A 25,690-nucleotide genomic window follows, 5' to 3' on the forward strand; every position below is an offset into this window, starting at 1 on the left:
AAATTAGGATGTATTATTTAGTTTGTAGGAAAGTTATAGAGTTCACAAACTATGGTATAGATCTGAATATTGATCAATCCTGAAGTACTGACGGCCAATCTAATTTCTTGAGGTCCAAGAATGTCAGAATAGTACAGATATCCCCAAATGACCCCTTTTTGCTGAGTAGACAGTCGGACGTACTTCATAAGAGGCATGGCGAGTTTTTTGAAGTTGTATTTTTTTGTCATAATTTTTCCGAAAATGAAAAAATGAAAAATATTATTTTCACTATTTTTTTTTTTACATACTGTCACCAGTGCAGTACAGCGTCATCATATAACTGGCATGGCGGTGAACAGGGACACTGACTGGTGACAGTATGAAAAAAAAAAAAAATTATATTTTTTTTTAATTTTTTTTTATTTTTTTATTATATTTAATTTTTTATTACATTTTTTTTAATTTTTTTTAAGATTTTTTTTCATATTTTACTATGACCAAAATAGTACAATGTTACCATAGTAACATTGTACTACTTTGGGGAAGTGATCAGTATTTTTTTTTTTTTTTTTTTTACACAATTTGCTTATAGCAAAGAATTACTTTGCTATAAGCAAGCATTTAGCTGAATGAAATCAATTCATTCAGCTTTTTTTTTTTTTTTTTTTTTTTGTGCTTAGCTGTGATTTGGTCACAGCTAATCACATGACATGTGCATGTGATTAGCTGTGACCATTCACAGCTAGGCACTAGTATACAATGGATGGCATCATGAATGAAGCCATCCATTGTATACAGCTGTCATGTGACCTGCTGTGATTGGTCGCGGCAGGTCACATGGTACCGGCAACGGGAGCCGGTACTCGGATCTGTCATCGGCCGTGTCCGAGGTGCACGGGCGGTGACAGATCCCGCTGCTGCGCCGCTCTGCAATAGCGCAAACGGCGCATGTGCGGGAGCACGCCAAATGGCGTGGACCCGGAAAGCTGCAGCGCTTTTCAAGCCGCCAAACGGCTATTGGCCGGGCGGCTAATGGTTAAACGATGAAGCTCTATTTCTGCTTATTCCATTTTTTACAGATCGCTGGGGAGAGGAGGACAAGATTCAAAGCCTGTTGTGGGAAGGAGTGCTGACAGGGGAACCTGCATGTTATTTTGTCCCATTTAGAGGACACAAACGTGGTGTGACCAAAACATTGTATAATAAGAGGTCAAAAAGCTCCAGGTGAGAGCACAACTTGGGTGTTGGTGAAGGAACACGGTTCTATGTCATAGGAAGATAGAATATTGAAAGATTAACCTCCCTAGCGGTCTGATTATGTCAGTATTTCTGTGCTCCAAGCGGTACGTTGTTTTCAATGGAAATATGTTGTTTTTTTATTGTAGGCTGTAATTCTTAGGAATTACTCACTGAAATCTGTCTGAACAAGAGTCTAAAAAACATCCCGGGTATGATAAAATTTGAAACACAAAATCTTAAATTATAATTTAATAAATAATCATAAAAATAATAATAATAAATTGAAATCAATAATGTAATCAAACCAAAAACACTGAAATTTTAAATATAGCGCCAAGTTCGCACATCACTGATCTTAGTCGCAAAATCGTTTTCAGTGTCTGATGACGAATTTCCCCCATGAATCATTATCACTCAATTCTGCAAGTGGTTCTGATTTACTATCGCTGTTCTCTAGCCGGTCTAAAACCGCTTTTGACCTAAAGGGACGCTTTTTGGACGCCATGGACGTTTCTCAGTTTCCAGGCAGAAAGAACAGTAAAAACGCAGGCAGGGCGCCGGACAAAGCACTCGGGACAAAATGTATGTGAAATGGTTTGATACAGGAATGTTATACTATGTGATTTTAGTGTATTGAGTGAATGTCAAGTTTTTATATTTTTGAATTTCCTGCCGGTTTCGTCCCCCGTACGTCCCGACGCTCGCAGGGAACGGAAAACGGATAGCGGTGTCACTGATGGGAGACTGAAATGACAAGGTTGGCCTCACTTGTGTCACTAGCCCTGACCCCCACTGGAGTTGGGACAGAAGGAGTCTAGGACCCAGGGGAACAAGAGCGCCACTAGTTGTTGTTTGCAGCTCTTGCAGATGACGACCTTGGAAGACCGATGATCTTCTGATCCAGGCACAGTAGTAACAAGCAGAGCAGGTCTTGTAGATTGCCAGGCGTGCACCAGAGCAAGGCAGGTAGTGAGGGTAGGAGACAGGAGCAGTGTCATAGGAATAGCCGGGGTCATCAACAGTCGGGCAGCACGGTACAGAATCAGAAGGAAAAGCCAAGGTCAGGAGCAGAGCTGAAGTCAGGAACCAGTATCAATCAGGAGAGCAATCAGAGTCAGGTGAGGAACAACCGGGTCAGCAACAAAGGAATCATACAGGAACAAGCAGGGAGCTGAAGACCAGTCAGCACATGCAGAGGCACTTCTTAAATAGTCCATCTAGCGCCAATCTTCACAGTGCGTGATTGTGCATTTCTGTGCACATGCACACGTCTATTCACCAGCCGTCTCACGGGAATTCCCTTACAGGTGGCATCGGCCGGAGGAGATGGCCGGGGACGCTGCAGGGGGGACATCGTGGGAATGAAGGACAAGTGCTGGAGGAAACCCAGAAAAAGGCTGCAGTGTATTCCCTAGTGTAGCTCGGGGTTACCGCTTCTGGTACTGAAAGTTAGCCCCGAGATACACTCAGGAATACCGCCGGGGGGGGGTCAAGATATGAGACTTTATATTACTTACTATTGTGCACAAGATTTCTTTGCAATGTGTATATATGAATGGTTACTTTTTTGGTAACTGGAAGGAGCTGCACTTGTTTAGTTTTAGACACATTGTTGAGTATGTGTAGGGTGTAAGCGACTTTACTTGTTATTTGTAATTTTTTTGTACGTGTTTGATTCCTTGTGGGATTTTTATATATTATAGGGAAGGGGAAGCACTCTGTTAAGACCCCCAGCTCTATTCCATCTCACAGGAAATAAGTCCCCGCCAGTCTTACCGATTTCATTCTCCTTCTCCAGGAGGGCAAAGCGCAGGGTTGGGTGGCGAAGGATGAGCTGTCGTGCTGATGCAAGACCCACAATTCCACCGCCAACAATGGCAACATCATAGGTGCTGAAATAAAAGCAATTTATTATAAAACACATTTCAGCATGTTCTTCTCTATATGTAGTCACATCAATATCTTATGACAATATCTATATACCGATGGTACAGAAGTTCTTACCAACAAGATGTAATAAATCTGACCTTCAGCCTTCCTTTCACTGCACACTGTGAGCGTCTTGCAATTTACATTAGAAGCTGCAGCAACTCAGATAGAACCCGCCTCATTTCCTGGCTGGAGGACATCCAGCGTCAATTAACTCTTTTCTCCCAGCCTGACTATTCCTGGTCTGCCCCTTTCAGTCATTCAATTTCAGTTCTTTCCATCACACATGAGGGTGGTCTGCATGCAAATACAGCCTGTCACCCTAGGTTCACATCTGTGCGGGTGGTGCCACTGTGGATCCGCACGAAAATCCGTGCAGCTGCACCACCCGCACACAGAAATGCGGACCCGCGGGCAGGTGCTTTAGTTATAATGGCACGCCACCCACACTGGAAAATGCAGCCGTACTGGGAACTGAGGTTCCCGTGCGGGCTGCGTTTCCCAAAGAAGTGCAGGGACTTCTTTCCCTGCTTGTCACGGGCACGGGAGTCCATTCAAATGAATGGGCTCTCATGCCTGTGCAAAACGCGGCCCGCACGGCTTCAGAGATGTGAGCCGGGGGTCAAGGAACACCCGCTCCTCCAGACTGACATCCACTCATCAAGGCATTTTGATATTTGCATAACTCCTCCCAACAGCCAGCCCAGCTTGTATCAGGCCTGAAGGCTCTTGAGAGGAGTACTGAGACAGGGTGCTGTGATGTTTTGAGGAAGCTGTGTAAGTACAGCACCCTGCTGGCCCCTCCCACCAAACATGATCTGCCTGCATTGCAAAGAGAAGCATAGAGACCCAATGATGACATCACTGATTTTAAAATAAGGTATGTAATGAAAACCGACAAACTTTATTTAAATATTTCATTAGCATGTTGACAAAGGACAGAGGGAAGAACCAGGGAGGACAAAATATAGACAAATTAAATTTGTTAGCCCCCTGGTGATGGCAATAAAGTTACATTAAAACACAAAAACAAAAAAAAATAGTTCAAAAAATTTAAAAGCACCCCATCATTCCCCGTACACACCCAAATGTAAAAACGCATACACATATGTACAGTGCTCAGCATAAATGAGTACACCCCTTTTGAAAAGTAAGATTTTAATCAATATCTCAATGAACACAAGAACAATTTCCAACATTTTGACAAAACTGAGTTTTATAGAACATTTAACTCATTCCATGAAAGTGAGGTTAATAATATAACTTAGATGACAAAATCTTCAGTTTTACTCGATTAGTTGATGCAAAAATGAATACACCGCACAACAAGAACTCCTCCATCTAGTATTCTGTATGACCTCCATGATATGTAAGGACAGCACCAAGTCTTCTAGACGTGGAAGGAACAAGTTGGTGACATATTGCAACATCGATCTTTTTCCATTCTTCAAGAACGACCTCATTTAGAGCCTGGATGCTGGATGGAGAGTGATGATCAACTTGTCTCTTCAGAATTCTCCATAGGTGTTCGATTGGGTTCAGATCAGGAGACATATTTGGCCACTGAATCACTTTCACCCTGTTCTTCTACAGAAATGCAACAGTGGCCTTAGATGTGTGCTTTGGATAAGTGCACAAGGGCACGGAGTGATGGTAACGTCTTCTCTTTCAATATAGAGCAGTATATCTTTGAACTCATGACACCATCAATGAAACGCAGCTCCCTGACACCAGCAACACTCATGCAGCCCCACAGAAGGACACTGCCACCACCATGTTTCACAGTAGGCACCATGCATTTTTCTTTGTACTCCTCACCTTTGCAACACCATACAGTTTTGAAGCCGTCAGTTCCAAAAACCTTTTACTTGGTCTCATCACTCCAGAGTACAGAGTCCCAGTAGTCCTCTTTTTCAGCATGGGCCCTGGCAAATTCTAGGTGGGCTTTTTTGTGCATGGGCTTTAGGAGAGGCTTCCTTCGTGGATGACATGGGTGAATGCCATTCCTCTGGAGTGTACGTCATATTGTGTCACGGAAACAATCACACCAGTTTGGATCTCTACTTCTTTAACTAGCTGTAGTGAACTTGCATGGTGATTTTCTTCAATCCTTCTCATCAGAAGACGCTCCGGTCAAGGTGGTAACGTCCCTGGACGGCCTGGACGTCTCTGTGAGATGGTTGCTGTTCTATCTTTGTTACATTTTTGTATCACTTTTGCTACAGTATTCTGACTGATAATCTTCCTGTAGCCTTCACCTTTCTTGTGTAAAGAACTGATTTTCTTTTTCAGGCCTTGTGACATTTCTCTTCCATGTGGTCCCATTGCTGACAGCATGAAATGGGAGGGGTTTTCTTTGTTACGTAAAGCCCTTTTATAATCACCTGCCTGCTGGACACCTGCTTAATTAATAATTAGTCTCACCTGTAGTTGAATTCTTGTTAATTAGGATTTTGTTGTCTAAAATTTAACTTTGCTCCCAATGCAGGCCATATTTGGGTCGAATTCCGAACAAATTTTCTTTAGAAAATCGGAATTTGTGTGTGTTTTGTAATCCAATGGTGCCACCATTGATTTAGAAATTCAACCAACCAAGCCTTCACTTTCTCCTCATGTTGCTACAGAAAAGAATTTTCATGGCCAAGAATTTTCTTTTCTTTCCAGGTCACAGCTTTTTATATCTATCGTTTTTCAAAAAATTTCCAACATGTCCGATCACTCATATTCGATGGTCACAGGAAAAATCGTCCGTTGCTGTGACCCATTAATGGTGCGAAATTCGAATGAAAATTCTTAGAAAAGATTTTCTAAAGAAAATTATTTCGGAATTCAACCCATGTATGGCCAGCTTAAGACTTTCATTGGGGTGTATTCATTTTTGCAACATGGTCTTGAATGAATTTGTTAGGAAAAATCCTTTTTTGTGTGTGTAAATGAACAAATCTTGTTTGCAATCAATGGGCCGCATAGTTTCCCATAGAAAATGTTGATTCTGAAAGGAAAGTAAAGGTTTTCTGACAAATCTGTTGGGGTGTACTCATTTATGCTGGGCACTGTAATTAATATAAATTCCAGCACATGTGTGAGGTATCATCAGGAAAGTCAGAGAAAGCAACGATTCTATGAGCATAACTCACAATTAACTCTAAACTGATGACCTGTAAAGGCTTTTACCCCCAGTTCACATCTCTGCGGCCGTGCGGGTCGCATTTTGCTCGGTCACGAGAGCCCATTCATTTGAATGGATTCCCGTGCCACGCAGGGAAGAAGTCCCTGCACTTCTTTGGAAAACACAGCCCGCACGGGAACCTCGGTTCCCAGTACAGTTGCGTTTTCCAGTGTGGGCGGCGTGCCATTAGAATGAACAGCACCTGCCTGCGGGTCCGTATTTCTCTGTGCAGGTGGTGCGGCTGCACGGATTTTCGTGCGGATCTGCAGCGGCACCACCCACACAGATGTGAACCTAGGGTCAAACTGTCGCTTATAGGCAATTTTGAGTACCTTCGGGTTTTTTTTGCGACTTTGCTGCTGCTGATGATTTTAAGGCTTAACATGTTTGGTATCTACTTGAAGCGGAGTGCCACCTGAGAAAAATTAAAGTCAGCAGTTACAAAAACTGTAGCTACTGACTTTAAAATACAGACACTTACTTGTCCCTCGGTCCAGTGGTGTCCTCACCACAGCTGGTTTCACTGGCCGTCTTCTCTCCCCGGAGTTGGCATCTTCAGTGTGGGCACCCGGCTGTGACAGTTTGCGGCTTCACAGCCAAGTGCCCACTGCGCATGCGTGAGAAGCGCTGCGCCTTGTGAATGGCCCTGTAGTCTTCTGGGACCTGTCACGTGTCCCAGAAGACTACGGGAAGAGTGCCATCTAATCACTGCCCATCAGTGCAGCCTCATCAACACCCATCAGTGCAGCCTCATCAACACACAGCAGTGCAGCCTCATCAGCACACAGCAGTGCAGCCTCATCAGCACACAGCAGTGCAGCCTCATCAGCACACAGCAGTGCAGCCTCATCAGCACACAGCAGTGCAGCCTCATCAACACACAGCAGTGCAGCCTCATCAACACACAGCAGTGCAGCCTCATCAACACACAGCAGTGCAGCCTCATCAACACACAGCAGTGCAGCCTCATCAACACACAGCAGTGCAGCCTCACTAGCACACAGCAGTGCAGCCTCATCAACACCCATCAGTGCAGCCTCACTAGCACACAGCAGTGCAGCCTATCAGTGCCACCTAATCACTGCCTATCAGTGCAGCCTCATCAACACACATCAGTGCAGCCTATCAGTACCACCTAATCACTATCAGTGCAGCCTCATCAACACCCATCAGTGCAGCCTCATCAACACCCATCAGTGCAGCCTCATCAACACCCATCAGTGCAGCCCATCAACACCCATCAGTGCAGCCTCATCAACACCCATCAGTGCAGCCCATCAGTGCCACCTAATCACTGCCCATCATTGCCGCCCATCAACACCCATCAGTGCCAGCCACCTAATCAACACCCATCAGTGCAGCCTCATCAACACCCATCAGTGCCACCTAATCACTGCCCATCATTGCAGCCCATCAACACCCATCAGTGCCAGCCACCTAATCAACACCCATCAGTGCAGCCTCATCAACACCCATCAGTGCAGCCCATCAGTGCCACCTAATCACTGCCCATCAGTGCCAGCCACCTAATCAACACCCATCAGTGCAGCCTCATCAACACCCATCAGTGCAGCCTCATCAACACCCATCAGTGCAGCCCATCAGTGCCACCTAATCACTGCCCATCAGTGCAGCCTCATCAACACACATCAGTGAAGGAGAACATTTACCTGTTTGCAACATTTTATAATAGAAACAAAGAAAAACTTTTTTTTTTCAATTATTTTGCTCTTTTTTCATTTATAGTGCAAAACATAAAAAAAAACCCAGCAGTGATTAAATATCACCAAAAGAAAGCTCTACTTGTGTGAAAATAAATGATGAGAATGTCATACGGGTATAGTGTCGCATGACCGTGCAATTGTCATTCAAAGTGCGACAGCACTAAAAATTGGCCTGGGCAGGAAGGGGGTAAAAGTGCCCAGTAGGGAAGGGGTTAAACGTGCCAGAAAAAAAAAGGAAAAAAAATGGCTCTTGCAGCAAAAGGCTTTAAAGTATTTTTCTAACAAAACCCCAAAAAACAACTTTTAATCTGTGTGCAAAAAAAAATCCCAATGTTTATAAATATTTTCCCATTTCTTTCACCCCCAAAACAAAAAACAAACCAGCGGTGACAACAATCAGAATTCAGATCACTGCAGCCAAGAGGTGACCACGCTCTCCCTGGTTGCTATGGGTACTGCAGTCACGTGCTCCCAGTCCCACGTCCCTCATTGGTCTATTAGCAGGCCATGCGTACATTCAGAGAGAGCAACCCGTGTCTGCTATACTGCCCCCAGCGCCCGCCACAAGTACTGCCGTCCGAGGTGTGACCTGTAACCCGCACAGCGGCAAAGTCCGCCTTACCTGAGAGCCCGCACCGTGTGGCCGCCGAGCCTGGAGCTGCTCCGCAGAAGGGCCCCGACAGCCCTCGCACAGAGGACACCGGACATCCCTCTGTGACCCCCACCCCCCGGTCACCACAGAGCCACACAACTCCCGAATCCTTACCGGAGCCGCCCCCAGCCAATCACAGCACTCCTCCCCGTAGCCAATCGAACGACTCCCTACAAAAAAAAACAGCCCACATGGTCAAGCAGAGGCAGTACACACAGGGTTATACCGTGCGACCAATAGGAGAAGACTGGCGGATAGTTGTCAGCCAATTGTATGGCACCTGGGCAACTTTGTCAGCCAATGGGCGTTTTGTGAGGAAGGTAGAAGGGCGGGGCGTTGTGTTGACGGCGGACTGAGGCTGCTGGAGGTGAGCCTGTCATGGGAGCAGCTCGTGTGCTGCCCATAGTAATGGCGGTGTTTGTTTATGTGTGTCTGGGGGCAGCCATGTGTCAGAATATATCTGGTGCTGTAAAGTGTCTCTCAATGATGTCATTTCATAGATCAGGCTCAATGTTTTACATCTGGAGCTGCAAACTATTGGCACTTGTAGCTTTTCTCTTTCACAGAACACTTTGAATGAGTGACGCGGGCAGAATAGGGGTGTAACATGTTATGAAAAGTTAACTTGTCCTTTAAAAAAAAAAATTGGAATTATCAGCACTTTTTAATTCTTTTTTCTCTGTCGGCAAAATGGCGATAACCCTATTTTCGTCCGGCAATTTTTGGCAGCCGATTTATCGGTGCATCACTGGGCAAAAAGATGCAGGAAGGTGATAGAGCAAGCATGCCTAGTGTGGTCTGGACACAAGGACAAAGGAGGCATGGAGATCAGCATGCATGCCTAGTGTGGTCTGGACACAAGGACAAAGGAGGCGTAGAGATCAGCATGCATGCCTAGTGTGGTCTGGACACAAGGACAAAGGAGGCGTAGAGATCAGCAAGCATGCCTAGTGTGGTCTGGACACAAGGACAAAGGAGGTGTAGAGATCAGCATGCATGCCTAGTGTGGTCTGGACACAAGGACAAAGGAGGCGTAGAGATCAGCATGCCTAGTGTGTCTGGACACAAGGACAAAGGAGGCGTAGCGATCAGCATGCATGCCTAGTGTGGTCTGGACACAAGGACAAAGGAGGCGTAGCGATCAGCATGCATGCCTAGTGTGGTCTGGACACAAGGACAAAGGAGGCGTTGAGATCAGCATGCCTAGTGTGGTCTGGACACAAGGACAAAGGAGGCATGGAGATCAGCATGCATGCCTAGTGTGGTCTGGACACAAGGACAAAGGAGGCGTAGAGATCAGCATGCATGCCTAGTGTGGTCTGGACACAAGGACAAAGGAGGCGTAGAGATCAGCAAGCATGCCTAGTGTGGTCTGGACACAAGGACAAAGGAGGTGTAGAGATCAGCATGCATGCCTAGTGTGGTCTGGACACAAGGACAAAGGAGGCGTAGAGATCAGCATGCCTAGTGTGTCTGGACACAAGGACAAAGGAGGCGTAGCGATCAGCATGCATGCCTAGTGTGGTCTGGACACAAGGACAAAGGAGGCGTAGCGATCAGCATGCATGCCTAGTGTGGTCTGGACACAAGGACAAAGGAGGCGTTGAGATCAGCATGCCTAGTGTGGTCTGGACACAAGGACAAAGGAGGCGTAGAGATCAGCATGCCTAGTGTGGTCTGGACACAAGGACAAAGGAGGCGTAGAAATCAGCATGCCTAGTGTGGTCTGGACACAAGGATAAAGGAGGCGTAGAGATCAGCATGCATGCCTAGTGTGGTCTGGACACAAGGACAAAGGAGGCGTAGAGATCAGCATGCCTAGTGTGTCTGGACACAAGGACAAAGGAGGCGTAGCGATCAGCATGCATGCCTAGTGTGGTCTGGACACAAGGACAAAGGAGGCGTAGAGATCAGCATGCATGCCTAGTGTGGTCTGGACACAAGGACAATGGAGGCGTAGAGATCAGCATGCATGCCTAGTGTGGTCTGGACACAAGGACAATGGAGGCGTAGAGATCAGCATGCATGCCTAGTGTGGTCTGGACACAAGGACAATGGAGGCGTAGAGATCAGCATGCATTTCTAGTGTGGTCTGGACACAAGGACAAAGGAGGCGTAGAGATCGGCATGCATAGTGTGGTCTGGACACAAGGACAAAGGAGGCGTAGAGATCGGCATGCGTGCCTAGTGTGGTCTGGACACAAGGACAAAGGAGGCATAGAGATCAGCATGCGTGCCTAGTGTGGTCGGGTGCAAGGATGCGGGTGGCAGAGCAGCATGCATCAACAGTATAGTTTGGGCACAAGGATGCAGGAGATAGGCATGCATGCGTAGGACAGGAGAAAGCAGGTAGAGTGGGCATGCATGTGTGGGGTGGTCTGGACGCGAGGATACGGGAAACGAGCATTCACGCATATGCAGTATGGACTGGTGTACAAGGATGCAGGAGGCAGAGAGTGCGGCACACATGCACATGATGTTCTGGGCACAAGGATGCAGGAGGCAGAGAGTGCGGCACACATGCACATGATGTTCTGGGCACAAGGATGCAGGAGGCAGAGAGTGCGGCACACATGCACATGATGATCTGGGCACAAGGATGCAGGAGACAGAGAGAGCGGCACACATGCACATTATGATCTGGGCACAAGGATGCAGGAGGCGGAGAGTGCGGCACACATGCACATTATGATCTGGGCACAAGGATGCAGGAGGCGGAGAGTGCGGCACACATGCACATTATGATCTGGGCACAAGGAGGCAGAGAGTGCGGCACACATACACATTATGATCTGGGCACAAGGATGCAGGAGGTGGAGAGAGCGGCACACATGCACATGATGTTCTGGGCACAAGGATGCAGGAGGCGGAGAGAGCGGCACACATGCACATTATGATCTGGGCGCAATGATGCAGGAAGCAGAGAGAGCGGCACACATGCACATGATGTTCTGGGCACAAGGTTGCAGGAGGCGGAGAGATCTTGGGATATTTAGAGGCCCATATTCTGAGAGATGAAGAGGAGGTGAGATCACCCTACAGTGGGTGCTGCCCTATCTGGGAGTTCTGCAATCTGGGGCGGCCAGCATTGAGGAGAACCAACAAGCACATATCCTGTAAAAATAAAATAAATAAAAAAGTAATGTAAGAAATAAAAAAAAAATAAAAGTGATGTTTTCCTGACTGGTCAGAATGCAGTGAGCCTGGAGAGTTTAGTATCCGCTCAGAATTCTACTCCTGCATTGTCCCCTACATGGTGCAGGCACGGTCCACAGTTACTAGTAATAGGATGGCCAGTCAGCTGAATGATCAGAAGACAGGAGCTGTAACTGGCAGCCTATCAGACGGACGCAGATTCAGAATCAATAATTCTAAACAGGTTCAGGGTGGCAAAGAGCATGCATACACTGCAGGGTGTGATTGTGAAAGCTGCACAAACATGGCCTCTTCACAGCAATGTCTGGGCCAGTCAGTCAGGGTAATATGTGGCTGTGCAGCGCAGCATCTGTAAGACTCTCTAACAACACAGAGCCCAACTTAGAGTCACTACTCCATTTGATCAGTACACAATGCCTGTGATTACCCTCATAAGAAGCTTCCCTCACGGTGAAGTCCAGGGTAGCTCTGGTAACACCAGTGAATGGCTGGAGTGATCCTAGGCTTAAGGACAAAGTGTCGTCCCACTGGAATTTTAGCACTCCGGTCAGGGGCATATTCACCAAAAGGCAAATGGCATTTGCCTAGGGCAGCATTTTTCAGGGGGCAGCGGAAGAAGGGACACATGCACATGAGAACCAGGTGGGATCCATGAAAGGCTGTGGGCTGCTTGACTGTGTATGCAGAGCCTGACTCTCATTCCTGGGGATGTCCGGAGCTCTGAAGGTGAGTGTCTCTTTAGCTGAGTGGGGGGGTAGCATGGTAGCAGGTGCATGGGGGGGGGGGCGGTAGTAGGCTCTCTTGGCCAGGGGGTGGAGGTTGGTTTGTGTGGTCAGTGTCAGACTCTCTCAGCGGTGGAGGGGGGGGGGTGTTTTTGTTGTTTAGGGCAGCACAAAAGCTAAATACACTACTGACTCCGGTAGCAGTCAGAGAGGGGCTTCCCACTGTAGTGGGGTCTTCTGGAGAATATGAGTGCTATTAGGCTTTGGCCCTTCTGTTCAGTGGTTTAGCTGCTCTGCTTTCCTAACAGTGACTCAGCTCTGCTCCACCTCTGAGCGGTGACTCGGGAGCTGTGCTCCACCTCTGAGCGGTGACTCGGGAGCTGTGCTCCACCTCTGACCGGTGACTCAGGAGCTGTGCTCCACCTCTGACCGGTGACTCGGGAGCTGTGCTCCACCTCTGACCGGTGACTCGGGAGCTCTGCTCCCACTGACCCCAACGATGGGGCACTATTCCCCCCCACTGTCCCCAACGATGGGGCACTATTCCCCCCCACTGTCCCCAACGATGGGGCACTATTCCCCCCCACTGTCCCCAACGATGGGGCACTATTCCCCCCCACTGTCCCCAACGATGGGGCACTATTCCCCCCCACTGTCCCCATTGATGGGGCACTATTTCCCCCCCCCCCCCCCACTGACACCAATGATGGGGCAAAATATATGCACTCATTATCCACTTTTAATGTACAGAGAAGAAGAGGTGGAGCTCTAATAGGAAGAGGTGGAGCTTACAGATGAAGGGGTGGATCTTAAACAGGAAGGGGTGGGACAAATTTAGATGGAGATGGGGAATTACATCTATTGCCATCTATTATGTGTGTGATGAGAAATACAGGGAATAAAGTTTGTAGCTTTTTGCATTGTGGCTTGCTGGCTGTCAGAGACTATCCCTGGGTGTCAGGTATTTTATAGAGCGGAGATGTCAGAGAATGCAGCCCCATGATCACCGGTGTGTCTGATAACTATGTAGCTACACATTTGTGGAACTATTGCTACAAATATATTTTTATAGACTTGTGTGCAGTTATTGTAGTGGACCATTAGGTGGCAGTATTTAACTGATCATATTTATATTGAGACAATGTAAGAAGACAGTTGATTCTTTGTTGGGGATTGTCCTGAATTGTTTTGACACAAAAAGTAAAAAAAAAAGAACACTAACCACTTGCCTACCGGGCACTTATACCCCCTTATTTACCAGGCCAATTTTCAGCTTTCAGCGCTGTCGCACTTTGACAATTGCGCGGTCATGCAAGATTGTACCCATATGAAATTTTTATCATTTTTTTCTCACAAATAGAGCTTTCTTTTGGTGGTATTTAATTGCTGCTGGACACTTTACTTTTTTTGCTATAAGCAAAAAAACTACAGAAAATTTTGAAAAAAAAAAAAGTTTCTTTGTTTCTATTATAAAATTTTTCAAACAGGTAATTTTTCTCCTTCACGGATGTGCGTTGATGAGGCAGCACTGATGGGCACTGATAGGCAGCACTGAAGGGCACTGATAGGCAGCACTAATGAGGTGGCACGGATAGGCGGCACTGATAGGCAGCACTAATGAGGTGTCACGGATAGGTGGCACTGAAATGCGACACTGATAATGGGTACTGATAGACAGCACTGATAGGTGGCACTGACTGACATCACTGCTGGGCACTGACTGGCAGCACTGCTGGGCACTGACTGGCGGCACTGCTGGGCACAGGTGGGTGGCACTGGTGGGTACAGGTGGGTGGCACTTCTGGGCACAGGTGGTGACACTGCTGGGTGGCACAGATGGGCACACTGCTAGGTGGCACAGGTGGGCGGAACTTGTGTGTGGCACTGCTGGGCACCGATCATCAGGGCACTGATGATCAGTGACCCTGATGATCGGTGCCGATCCCCGCTCTGACAAATGCCCGTTTTCGGCAGTACTTTCCTCACGATCTGACAGCGTGAGGAAAGTGCAGACGAGAACCGGCACTTGCATTTCCCGGTGATCAGCGTGTCATTGGACACGGCTGATCACGTGGTAAAAGGCAGCTGTGATTGGTCTTTTACCACATCACGTGATCAGCTGTGTCCGTAGGACACAGCGATCACAGAGATCGCCGGGTGCGCTCCCCCGGGGGCGTGCAGGAGAGCGCGTTCTGGGAGGACATCATATGACGTCCACCCAGAACTGGCCGGCCACAGTGCAGCCGTCATTCGGCTATCTGCGGTCGGCAAGTAGCTAATGCAGGCCATAGATGGGTCAAAAATCGGCCGACTTTTCGGCCGAAAATAAAATCGGACGATTTTCGGATCGTTAGTGGGCTATTTGTTCGGCCGTTTTTCGGTATTTTGGCCGTTTCTTTTTCCGGTAAAGTTGGAAAAAAAATCGGCCGATTTTTGCGGCAATAATGGGCAAATCGGCCGATTTTTTTTTTTTTTTTTTACCGATAAAAAATCTGCGCATGAGCAGTGACCTGCAAGAGGAAGACAAAAAGAATAGGATGAAGAAGAGGATGAAGAAGAAGAAGAGGATGAAGAAGAAGAAGAGGATGAAGAAGAAGAAGAGGATGAAGAAGAAGAAGAGGATGAAGATGAAGAAGAAGAAGATGAAGAAGAGGATGAAGAAGAAGAAGAGGATGAAGATGAAGAAGAAGAAGATGAAGAAGATGATGAAGAAGAAGAAGATGATGAAGAAGATGATGAAGAAGAAGAAGATGATGAAGAAGATGATGAAGAAGAAGAAGATGATGATGATGAAGAAGTAAAAGAAGAAGAGGATGATGATGATGAAAAGGAAGAAGTAGTAGAAGAAGAAGAGGATGATGATGATGAAGAGGAAGAAGAAGTAGTAGAAGATGATGATGAAGAGGAAGAAGAAGAGGATGATGAAGAAGAAGTAGAAGAAGAGGATGATGATGATGAAGAGGAAGAAGTAGAAGAAGAAGAGGATGATGATGAAGAGGAAGAAGTAGCAGAAGAAGAGGATGATGATGAAGAGGAAGTAGAAGATGATGATGAAGAGGAAGAAGAAGAGGATGAAGAAGAGGAAGAAGAAGAAGAGGATGATGATGAAGAAGAGGAAGAAGAAGTAGAAGATGATGATGAAGTAGAAGAATAAGAGGATGATGATGAAGAAGTAGAAGCAGAAGAAGAGGATGATGATGATGAAGAAGAGGATGATGATGAAGAGGAAGAAGTAGAAGAAGAGGATGATGATGAAGAAGAAGAAGTAGTAGTAGAAGAAGAAGAAGAAGAGGATGATGATGAAGAAGAGGAAGAAGAAGAAGAAGAGGATGATGAAGAAGAAGTAGAAGAGGATGATGATGAAGAAGTAGAAGAAGAAGAGGAGGATGATGATGAAGAAGAGGAAGAAGAAGAAGAAGAGGATGATGAAGAAGAAGTAGAAGAAGAAGAGGAGGATGATGATGATGAAGAAGAGGAAGAAGAAGTAGAAGCAGAAGAAGAGGATGATGATGAAGAAGCAAAAGAGGATGATGATGAAGAAGAAGAGGATGATGATGAAGCAGGAGAAGAAGAAGAAGGATGAAAAATTAGAGGAATTCCAGTATGGCAAAAAGTGTCCCTGCAGAGAGCTCCGCTATCTCTGACAGTTCCTTGACATTTACAGCGGTTGCAACATTGTATCTATTTGTTTCCGAATAAAAACATCTGTATCCTAAATGGAAACAAATAGATACATTGTTGCAACCGCTCTAAATGTCAAGGAACTGTCAGAAATAGCGGAGCTCTCTGCAGGGACACTTTTTGCCGGCTGTAGACGGGATGAAAATCGGCCGATTTTTTTTTTTTTTTTTTTTTTTTACCATTTTAACGTCGGCCGCTTGAACGACCGATTTTTCGTTTTTTTAAAGAAAAATCTGCCGTTTTTCTCCCCATCTATGGCCTGCATTAGTTTTTTAAACGCTTTCAGCAGATGATATAATCACTAGGTTCACACTATAGATTGCACAGGAATGCACAGCATATTCACATACGATTCAGTGTGGTGCGATTTGTTCCCATTGCATTGCGCCAAAAGTGCACTACTTTTGGAAACACGCTGCAACTGGATCACGGTACTTTTGTGCCATGCAACCCAGTGCAGGCAAACGCACTGCATTTGCAATATGCGTTTGGGGTGCCAACATGCTTGCACTGACACCCGCTGCAGATCGCATGGGCAGTGTGGGAAATGCTCAAGGATTTGCAGGTTTCCAGCATCGCGTTCTAATGTGAACCAGGACTTACTGAGTATTCAGCTTTTTTAATGTGTTACTAAATCCTGAACCCTGCATTCACTATATCTGGTCTCCCCGGACCCTGCATTCACTATATCTGGTCTCCCCGGACCCTGCATTCACTATATCTGGTCTCCCCGGACCCTGCATTCACTATATCTGGTCTCCCCGGACCCCGCATTCGCTATATCTGGTCTCCCTGGACCCCGCATTCAGTATATCTGGTCTCCACGGACCCCGCATTCAGTATATCTGGTCTCCCTGGACCCCGCATTCAGTATATCTGGTCTCCCTGGACCCTGCATTCACTATATTCGGTCTCCCTGGACCCCGCATTCACTATATCCGGTCTCCCTGGACCCCGCATTCACTATATCCGGTCTCCCTGGACCCCGCATTCACTATATCCGGTCTCCCTGGACCCCGCATTCACTATATCCGGTCTCCCTGGACCCCGCATTCACTATATCCGGTCTCCCAGGACCCCGCATTCACTATATCCGGTCTCCCAGGACCCCGCATTCACTATATCCGGTCTCCCAGGACCCCGCATTCACTGTATCCGGTCTCCCCGGACCCCGCATTCACTATATCCGGTCTCCTGCAGTACACAGAACATGGAAATGCAATTATTTTAGTAAATATAAACTGCTAAATACTAGTGGTGCACCGAAATGAAAATTCTGATGCTGAAAAGGAAACCAAAAATTCAGAATGCATTTAGCTGAAAACCAAAACTGAAATGCGCAGTTTTTGAAAATTAATATATTTTTTGGGAAAAAACACACAGGGATTAAAAAAACAAAAAAAATACAATATATACCCCAATTTTTGGTAAAATATAAAAGAGGATGTTACGGCGAGTAAATAGATACCCAACATGTCACGTTTTAAAATTGCACACACTCATGGAATGGCGTCAAAGTGTGGTACTTAAAAATCTTCATGGGTGATGCTTTCAAAATGTCTACAGGTTAGCAGTGTAACGTTACAGAGGCGGCCTAGTGCGAGAATTATTGCTCTTGCTCCGATGTTCGTGGCAGTACCTCACGTGTGTGGTTTGAACACTGTTTACATATGTGGGCAGGCCCTACATATGCGTTCACCACTAGTATTTAATGTTTTCTTTTTTTTTTTTTTTTTTTCTTTTTTGCACTGTCCCTTTTTAAAAAAAAAAAAAAAAAATGTAATCACTTTTATTCCTATCACAAGGAATTCATGCATCCCCTGTGATAGAAATAATTAGTGACAGGTCCTCTTTATGGAGAGATATGGGGTCGATAAGACCCCACATCTCAACTCTACAGTGTAAAGCATTAGATCAAAAAAAGCATTGATCTAGTGCTTTAAAAAAAAAAATGCTCCAATCCTCCAAGGGCACAGAGATGAGTGGAGGCCATCTTTCCTTCACTAGTCTCTATGCTCAGCGCTAGGTTTGTTCGATGGTTTCGCAGGTCAGGCTGAGAATTATCGAGTGGCAGCTGGGCGTCAGTGGCAAGGGGGTGGGGTTTTTCCTGGCACATGTATCTGTGCTTTTATTCATATCGGCCAATGGCTGATAGGGGTGTTTTCGGCCGAAACATTTCGGCTACCACAATTTTGGTTCACCCCTATTAAATACCGTTTCTCAATAGCAGTATATAGCAGTCTTGTGCCTTCTATTAGTGTCCAGCAGAGCACTGGCTAAAGCTTGTAGGAGGAGTTTTCATTCTGCCCTGATTGTCCTATGAGGCTGCATAACCCCTGACCCTCTGTCTGAACAGTGCTGATCACATGCAGTCTCCCAAAAAAAAACCTCTCTAACAATACAAGCCAAACTGAGCATGTACAGCTTGTCCCCAAGGCTCTGCACTATCAGCAGATGGATTGGGGACAGTAGAAGAAGGGGAGGATCAGAGAAGTAGGGATCAAACAGCCTTTTTACACAATGTGGAGGATTAACCCCTTAGGTTCCACAGTGAGTATAACCAGCATGCTTTACTGCATATACAGAGTGATTTCACTATTGTGGGTTTAGTAACACTTTAGATTTTGATGCCTTGCCTTTGTACAATTTAAGCCGGTGCTATGACCGCTACCCCAGGTTTCTTCTTTCAGGGTGGCTCCTTTCTGTTGCAGCATCCTATGGAGCTACCCATGCATGTAGGTACTAGAGCAGGGGTGGGCAAACTTTTTGACTTGAGGGCCGCAATGGGTTCATAAATTGGACCCGGGGGCTGGACCAAGAGTAGATGAACGATGTGTATGTGTCATCCATAGTAAGTATAGTAATATTCCCCCATAGTAAGCATAGTAATTCATCCCCCATATAGTAATTCATCCCCCATATAGTAATTCATCCCCCATATAGTAATTCATCCCCCCTATAGTAATTCACCCCCCCTATAGTAATTCACCCCCCCTATAGTAATTCACCCCCCCTATAGTAATTCATCCCCCCTATAGTAATTAATTCCCCATATTAATTCATCCAACATATTAAGTCCCCAAGTGCCCCCCCCCCCCGTGTCAATTTACTTACCTTTGCTCCGCGCGTTCCTCTCGCCGTGTTCCCGCGCCGTTCCAGGTCTTCAGGGCGGACTGTGAGAGGAGCCTAGCTCCCCTCACGTTTGTCACGCTGCCCCGCCTACACACATCCTGACAGCCATCCTGACAGTATCACGCTCCGCGGGCCGGATTAAAAGGTCTGCCGGGCCGTAGTTTGCCCATTGCTGTACTGTATTGTCTTCCTACACTGTGTGCATCAATAGAAACAAACAGGCACATAACCTAGGATATCAAGGCACTCCCCTGTTCCTCCCTTCTCCAAGCTAACAGACTGCCTGAAGGTGGCACTGTCCTGTCAATTTTTTTCCGGGAACACAAGATATTCAGGGAAGCAGAACTGAGAGAGCAGGAGTCAATAGCGATGAAATATCTAAGCTGTGAGCGCCAGGGTAAGAAATTTAACAAAAAGAAAAAATATTTTGTCTATATATATATATATATATATATATATATATATATAGATCGTTGGGCTTAAACAGGATGGAAGGTCATGTGCCTAACGGATTATAACTATCACACAAAAATTCAACATGTACATGGAAATGAGTTTCATACAATTGTAGATGCTGTTCCTGGTGATATAAATGAGCGTGTTTTATGTTCATCGGATGAAGACCATCTTCTGCCGTCTTAATTCCCAAATGAGTTCCATGTCTGAAATGCAGATTAATTGCTGCATTGTCTCTTTTTTTTGCTCTTTTAGGTCACAAGCGATGATCGTCCATGTTTTGAGTCCATCTTTCCTGACTAAGCAGCGTTTTCCTCTCCTCTCTGGACCCAGGCAATTTTGGAGCTGGTTGAATGCCGTGTTTAACAGGTATGTAGTAAGTATAACAACACAACAAACACTTTTCTCCTGCGCTAGGAAGTAGACCCAATAGGAATGTTCTGGAATTTTCTGGAATATGCACTACTTGCTGCCCTCAACAGACCGGGGTGGTCCAAATACACTGGATACAAATGGAGAAACAGAAAAAGGGAGCACCGACCTAGTGCATTATCGTTTAAAATAATTTATTAAAGAAACAAAATAGGTATCATACTCACAATGGACATAATAACACAGGCATGTCAAACTGAACAAGATGTATGATCCAAACAACATCTGAGTCCATACGATGGAACCCTGGATGACCAACTGGCTAACGCGTTTCGAGGACACAACCTCTTCCCCAGAGCCCTTAGTAGTAAGTATGTCGTATTACTTCTCATCCTCTTCCTGTACAGACATGCTGAGTATGGCAAAATGCAGTCACCACGATCCCTAACCCCCCATAGCAGGGAGATTTTGTTTGCTGGCAATCAGATTTATAAATAGATCTATAAACAGATTAACCCCTTCAAGCCGGAGCCTCCCGGCCCTTTAAGAGTTTCAGAAGCGGGGGTAGGGTTTAGGGTCATGTGACGACGCGTCACGGCGGTCACATGATCAGGAAAGGTCCCAATCGAAAGAAGAGATCAGGACCTTTCCGTGAGTACCGGACATGTGTGCTGGGAACGCGCAGGACGCACGCTCTCGGCACATACGTCCTTTTTTAATAGAACACAAATGTGCGGCCGCTCAGTGTCTAGGCCCAGATGACGGGAGGCCTCACATTTGCGTTCGGCCGACGTGAAGAGGATAAGCCTGAGTTTACATACATGCGGTGCGGAATATCACGTGATTCGCACAGGAACCACACCACATTCCTGTGCATTACATGCGATTTGTGTGTGGTGGGATTGGAGTCATACATTTTGTATGGCTCTACTTGCACCGCACCCGCACCAAAAATGTGCAGGACCCTTTTTTGGGTCCGCACTAGAATCGGATCACATGGGTATTCACACCCATGCGATCCGATTCTGCACATCGCACCACGGTTTGTGGACCGATTTCAGGGTGTTGCTAACATACACACCCGGTGCGGTTCTGTTGCGGTTCGGAATTCGCACTGAAAACGCTGCAAATTCCGCACCGCATCTGTGTGAACCAGGGATAATTCTGATTAGTTGTTGTGGGTTGCTACACCTTGCCTCCTGCCTTATCTAGTGGTGCATTGAAATTCTTGGACCAAAACCAAAAATTCAGGATGCATTTGGCCGAAACCGTTTTTAAAAAAATATATTTTTTTCATATAGAATTGTATTATATTTGACTTTTTAATGAAAGCAGCATTTCAACCGTTTTTGTGTTTATTAAAAGTCAGAAGCCACAAAAACTGTAACTGCTTACTATTAATAAACGCACACTTACCTGTCCCGGAGTCCAGCAATGTTCTCACCTTCGCCGGTCCTTCTCCCCTGCTCTCCTCCACGGTGCCGGCATGTCATCTGTGGGCACCAGACTGTGGCAGCTTCACAGCCGAGTGCCCACTGCACATGTGCGAGTCGCGCTGCGCATCCTAATTGGTCCGACAGTCTTCTGGGACCTGTGAAAGTTTCCAGGAGACTGCGGGAGGGAGGAGGGGGCCGAACTTTCGGCTCACTTCGCCACGGCGAACTGAGCCGGGAGTGGAAGCAGGTACCTGTCAAAAACAGGTGTCCACTCCCCCCCCCCAAAAGGTGCCAAATATGGCAGTGGAGGAGGCAAATAAGTGGAGCTTCCGCTTTTGAGTGGAACTTTGCTTTACTATCATGAATTTAAATAAATATGAATTTATTTTCAGCACCTTTCAGCCAATAGGCTGCTTTCACACTGAGCAGTTTTTGTAGCGATTTTGCGTAAAAAAAAAAAAAAAACACAAGAAAAGCTCAAGAAAAATGCATCCCTTTAAATTCAATGTACGCAGGGGCGGACTGACAACTCATGGGGCCCCCGGGCAATAGGGGATCATGGGGCCCCTGTGTCCTTGCCCAAATTCAAAAAAGCCTAAATGTTTTCTGAGGATGTGTAATTCTTTTAAGTGCTTTAAACTGACCCTGTAGCATTTTTTTAAAAGCCTGCTTACCTGTAGAACAGGGCTGCCAAGCTCCATCTCATCATGGGCTGCATCAGCATTATGGTTGCCCTTAAAGGGCCGGTTGTACTGTAACTGTAAGACTAGATGTCCATCGAGCCTCACTCCCCCTTACATCAAATGTCAAGAGTCCCCCATCCTCCCTCACATCACAGTGTACCCCTGTTACCTTGTGCTGCTGGGGGCGGAGCTGGGAAGTAACAAGTGCAGGGTCAGGAGGAGGACCAGAGGAAGGCTGAGTCAGCTGCCAGAGTCTGCTGTGGGGGTGCTGCGTCTGTATAGAGAGGCTGAGGATCTGTAGAAGGAGTTCTGTCCTCCTCTCTGCTGCGTGACTGCTGAGATGTGGGGAGAGGGTGCAGAGATGATGCTGCACAGAGAGGCATAGGATCTGGCAGAGAAGTTCTGTTCTCCTCTCTGCTGCCGACTTCTGAGACAAAGTGGAGGCGGAGACTAGGGGGGTGCTACAGCTGCAGGGGAAGTGCGAGGGCCACATGTTTGACGGGCTTTGTGTTTGACATGTGCTGTAGAAGAATGCAGGGAATACTCACCTTTTCCCAGTGTCCACCCCACTGATCACCATTACAATCACTAGAACTGGTCCAACAAAATACACTGACTACGCTGACCGGTACATTGGGTTACTATTGGGAATCCACACCGCATGGTACCAATTCGTGTAATCTGTGGTGCCACGTATTACCATAAATACTGTACATGATGTGAACAGGCCTTAAAGTGTTCCTAAACACCAGACCCTGCATTCACTATATCCGGTCTCCCCGGACCCTGCATTCACTATATCCGCTCTCCCCAGGACCCTGCGTTCACTATATCCGCTCCCCCCGGACCCTGCGTTCACTATATCCGCTCCCCCCGGACCCTGCGTTCACTATATCCGCTCTCCCCGGACCCTGCGTTCACTATATCCGCTCTCCCCGGACCCTGCGTTCACTATATCCGCTCTCCCCGGACCCTGCGTTCACTATATCCGCTCTCCCCGGACCCTGCGTTCACTATATCCGCTCTCCCCGGACCCTGCGTTCACTATATCCGCTCTCCCCGGACCCTGCGTTCACTATATCCGCTCTCCCCGGACCCTGCGTTCACTATATCCGCTCTCCCCGGACCCTGCGTTCACTATATCCGCTCTCCCCGGACCCTGCGTTCACTATATCCGCTCCCCCCGGACCCTGCGTTCACTATATCCGCTCCCCCCGGACCCTGCGTTCACTATATCCGCTCCCCCCGGACCCTGCGTTCACTATATCCGCTCCCCCCGGACCCTGCGTTCACTATATCCGCTCCCCCCGGACCCTGCGTTCACTATATCCGCTCCCCCCGGACCCTGCGTTCACTATATCCGCTCCCCCCGGACCCTGCGTTCACTATATCCGCTCCCCCCGGACCCTGCGTTCACTATATCCGCTCCCCCCGGACCCTGCGTTCACTATAAACTGCTAGTTACCTTTTCTAATCAGCAGTATATAGCAGTCTTGTGACCAGTGTCCAGCCATGCACTGGTTAAAGCTTGTAGGAGGAGTTTTCATTCTGCTCTAAGAGGATGCAGAACCCCTGACCTCTGTCTGGACAGTGCTGATTGGCCCTGTGCTGATCACATGCACTCTCCCAAGAAAACAAAAAAGGCTCTATAGCAATACACACCAAGTTGAGCATGTGCAGACGCCACACAATATGTCCTATCAAGAGATAAGAGGAGAACACTGGAAGAAGGAGAGGATCAGAGAAGGCAGGATCAAACAGCCTTTTTACACACTGCAGAGGATTAATCCCTTAAGCTCCACAGTGGTATAACAAGCATGCCTTACTTCATATAAAGACTGATTTTACTGTTGTGGGTTTAACAACACTTTAAGTATTAGGCTGCATTCACATTTTGTGTTTTGTCAACGCATGCAAAATTGTGCCGTGTTTTTGCACCATACGAATAGGGCATTAGCGAGACAAAACACAAGAGGGCGCACTCTCCTCGTTCATTACTGTGATAACAAATTTTTTTAAAAAATAGATCACAAATGGATACTCACAAACAAGCCATAAAACAGACATAAAACCAGGTGTGTCAAGTGACCGACACCGTGTGAAATCGTGGAGCACCAAGATTCGAGCGCTGTTGTTGTTGGCATTATACGAATACAGCAGCACATTGTGTTCAGTGATAAACCTGGCAGAATAGCTCATGTACATTTTTGAGCATTTAGCTTTGTGCATTTTTTTAACCACATTTTGCCGTGTTTGGGGTGTTATTAGAATGTAAGCTCCTGTCAGCAGGGCCCTCTTAACCCTCTTCTGTTATTGTATTGTAACTGAGATTAAGGGGGGATATGATCTCCATGTATAATACATAAGGGGGGATATGATCTCCATGTATAATACATAAGGGGGGATATGATCTCCATGTATAATACATAAGGGGGGATATGATCTCCATGTATAATACATAAGGGGAGATATGATCTCCATGTATAATACATAAGGGGGGGATATGATCACCATGTATAATACATAAGGGGGGATATGATCTCCATGTATAATACATAAGGGGGGGATGTGATCTCCATGTATAATACATAAGGGGGGGATGTGATCTCCATGTATAATACATAAGGGGGGATGTGATCTCCATGTATAATACATAAGGGGGGATGTGATCTCCATGTATAATACATAAGGGGGGATGTGATCTCCATGTATAATACATAAGGGGGGATATGATCTCCATGTATAATACATAAGGGGGGATATGATCTCCATGTATAATACATAAGGGGGGATATGATCTCCATGTATAATACATAAGGGGGGATATGATCTCCATGTATAATACATAAGGGGGGATATGATCTCCATGTATAATACATAAGGGGGGATATGATCTCCATGTATAATACATAAGGGGGGATATGATCTCCGTGTATAATACATAAGGGGGGATATGATCTCCGTGTATAATACATAAGGGGGGATATGATCTCCGTGTATAATACATAAGGGGGATATGATCTCCGTGTATAATACATAAGGGGGGATATGATCTCAGTGTATAATACATAAGGGGGGGATATGATCTCCGTGTATAATACATAAGGGGGGGATATGATCTCCGTGTATAATACATAAGGGGGGGATATGATCTCCGTGTATAATACATAAGGGGGGGATATGATCTCTGTGTATAATACATAAGGGGGGGATATGATCTCCGTGTATAATACATAAGGGGGGGATATGATCTCCGTGTATAATACATAAGGGGGGGATATGATCTCCGTGTATAATACATAAGGGGGGGATATGATCTCCGTGTATAATACATAAGGGGGGATATGATCTCCGTGT

The 25,690-nt window shown here is 46.4% G+C and overlaps 2 protein-coding genes across 3 annotated transcripts in view; one reads left to right on the forward strand and one right to left on the reverse strand.

The window, feature by feature from the left end:
* Positions 1–8,824, reverse strand: part of L2HGDH (L-2-hydroxyglutarate dehydrogenase) — a 37,802-nt gene extending 28,978 nt beyond the window's left edge. The window contains exons 1-2 of one of the 2 annotated variants that reach the window (XM_089664555.1): positions 8,666–8,824; positions 2,998–3,113 (exon numbers count right to left, since the gene is read on the reverse strand). In XM_089664555.1, the coding sequence (XP_089520681.1) occupies positions 2,998–3,113; positions 8,666–8,751 (202 nt within the window). In that variant the 5' untranslated portion in view covers positions 8,752–8,824. The remainder of the gene's footprint in view (positions 1–2,997; positions 3,114–8,665) is intronic. The other variant, XM_089664556.1, reaches the window with a different exon arrangement.
* A 140-nt stretch (positions 8,825–8,964) lies between these two features.
* The window catches only part of DMAC2L (distal membrane arm assembly component 2 like), a 39,101-nt gene continuing 22,375 nt past the window's right edge, over positions 8,965–25,690 (forward strand). Inside the window, exons 1-2 of the mRNA XM_089664557.1 lie at positions 8,965–9,062; positions 20,098–20,211. Of these exons, the coding sequence (XP_089520683.1) occupies positions 20,108–20,211 (104 nt within the window). The 5' untranslated portion in view covers positions 8,965–9,062; positions 20,098–20,107. The remainder of the gene's footprint in view (positions 9,063–20,097; positions 20,212–25,690) is intronic.

This window comes from Staurois parvus, unplaced genomic scaffold (assembly GCF_062004578.1).
Source record: "Staurois parvus isolate SC_StPar_1 unplaced genomic scaffold, SC_StPar_1.0 ptg001944l, whole genome shotgun sequence".
Classification (NCBI taxonomy): Eukaryota; Metazoa; Chordata; class Amphibia; order Anura; family Ranidae; genus Staurois; species Staurois parvus.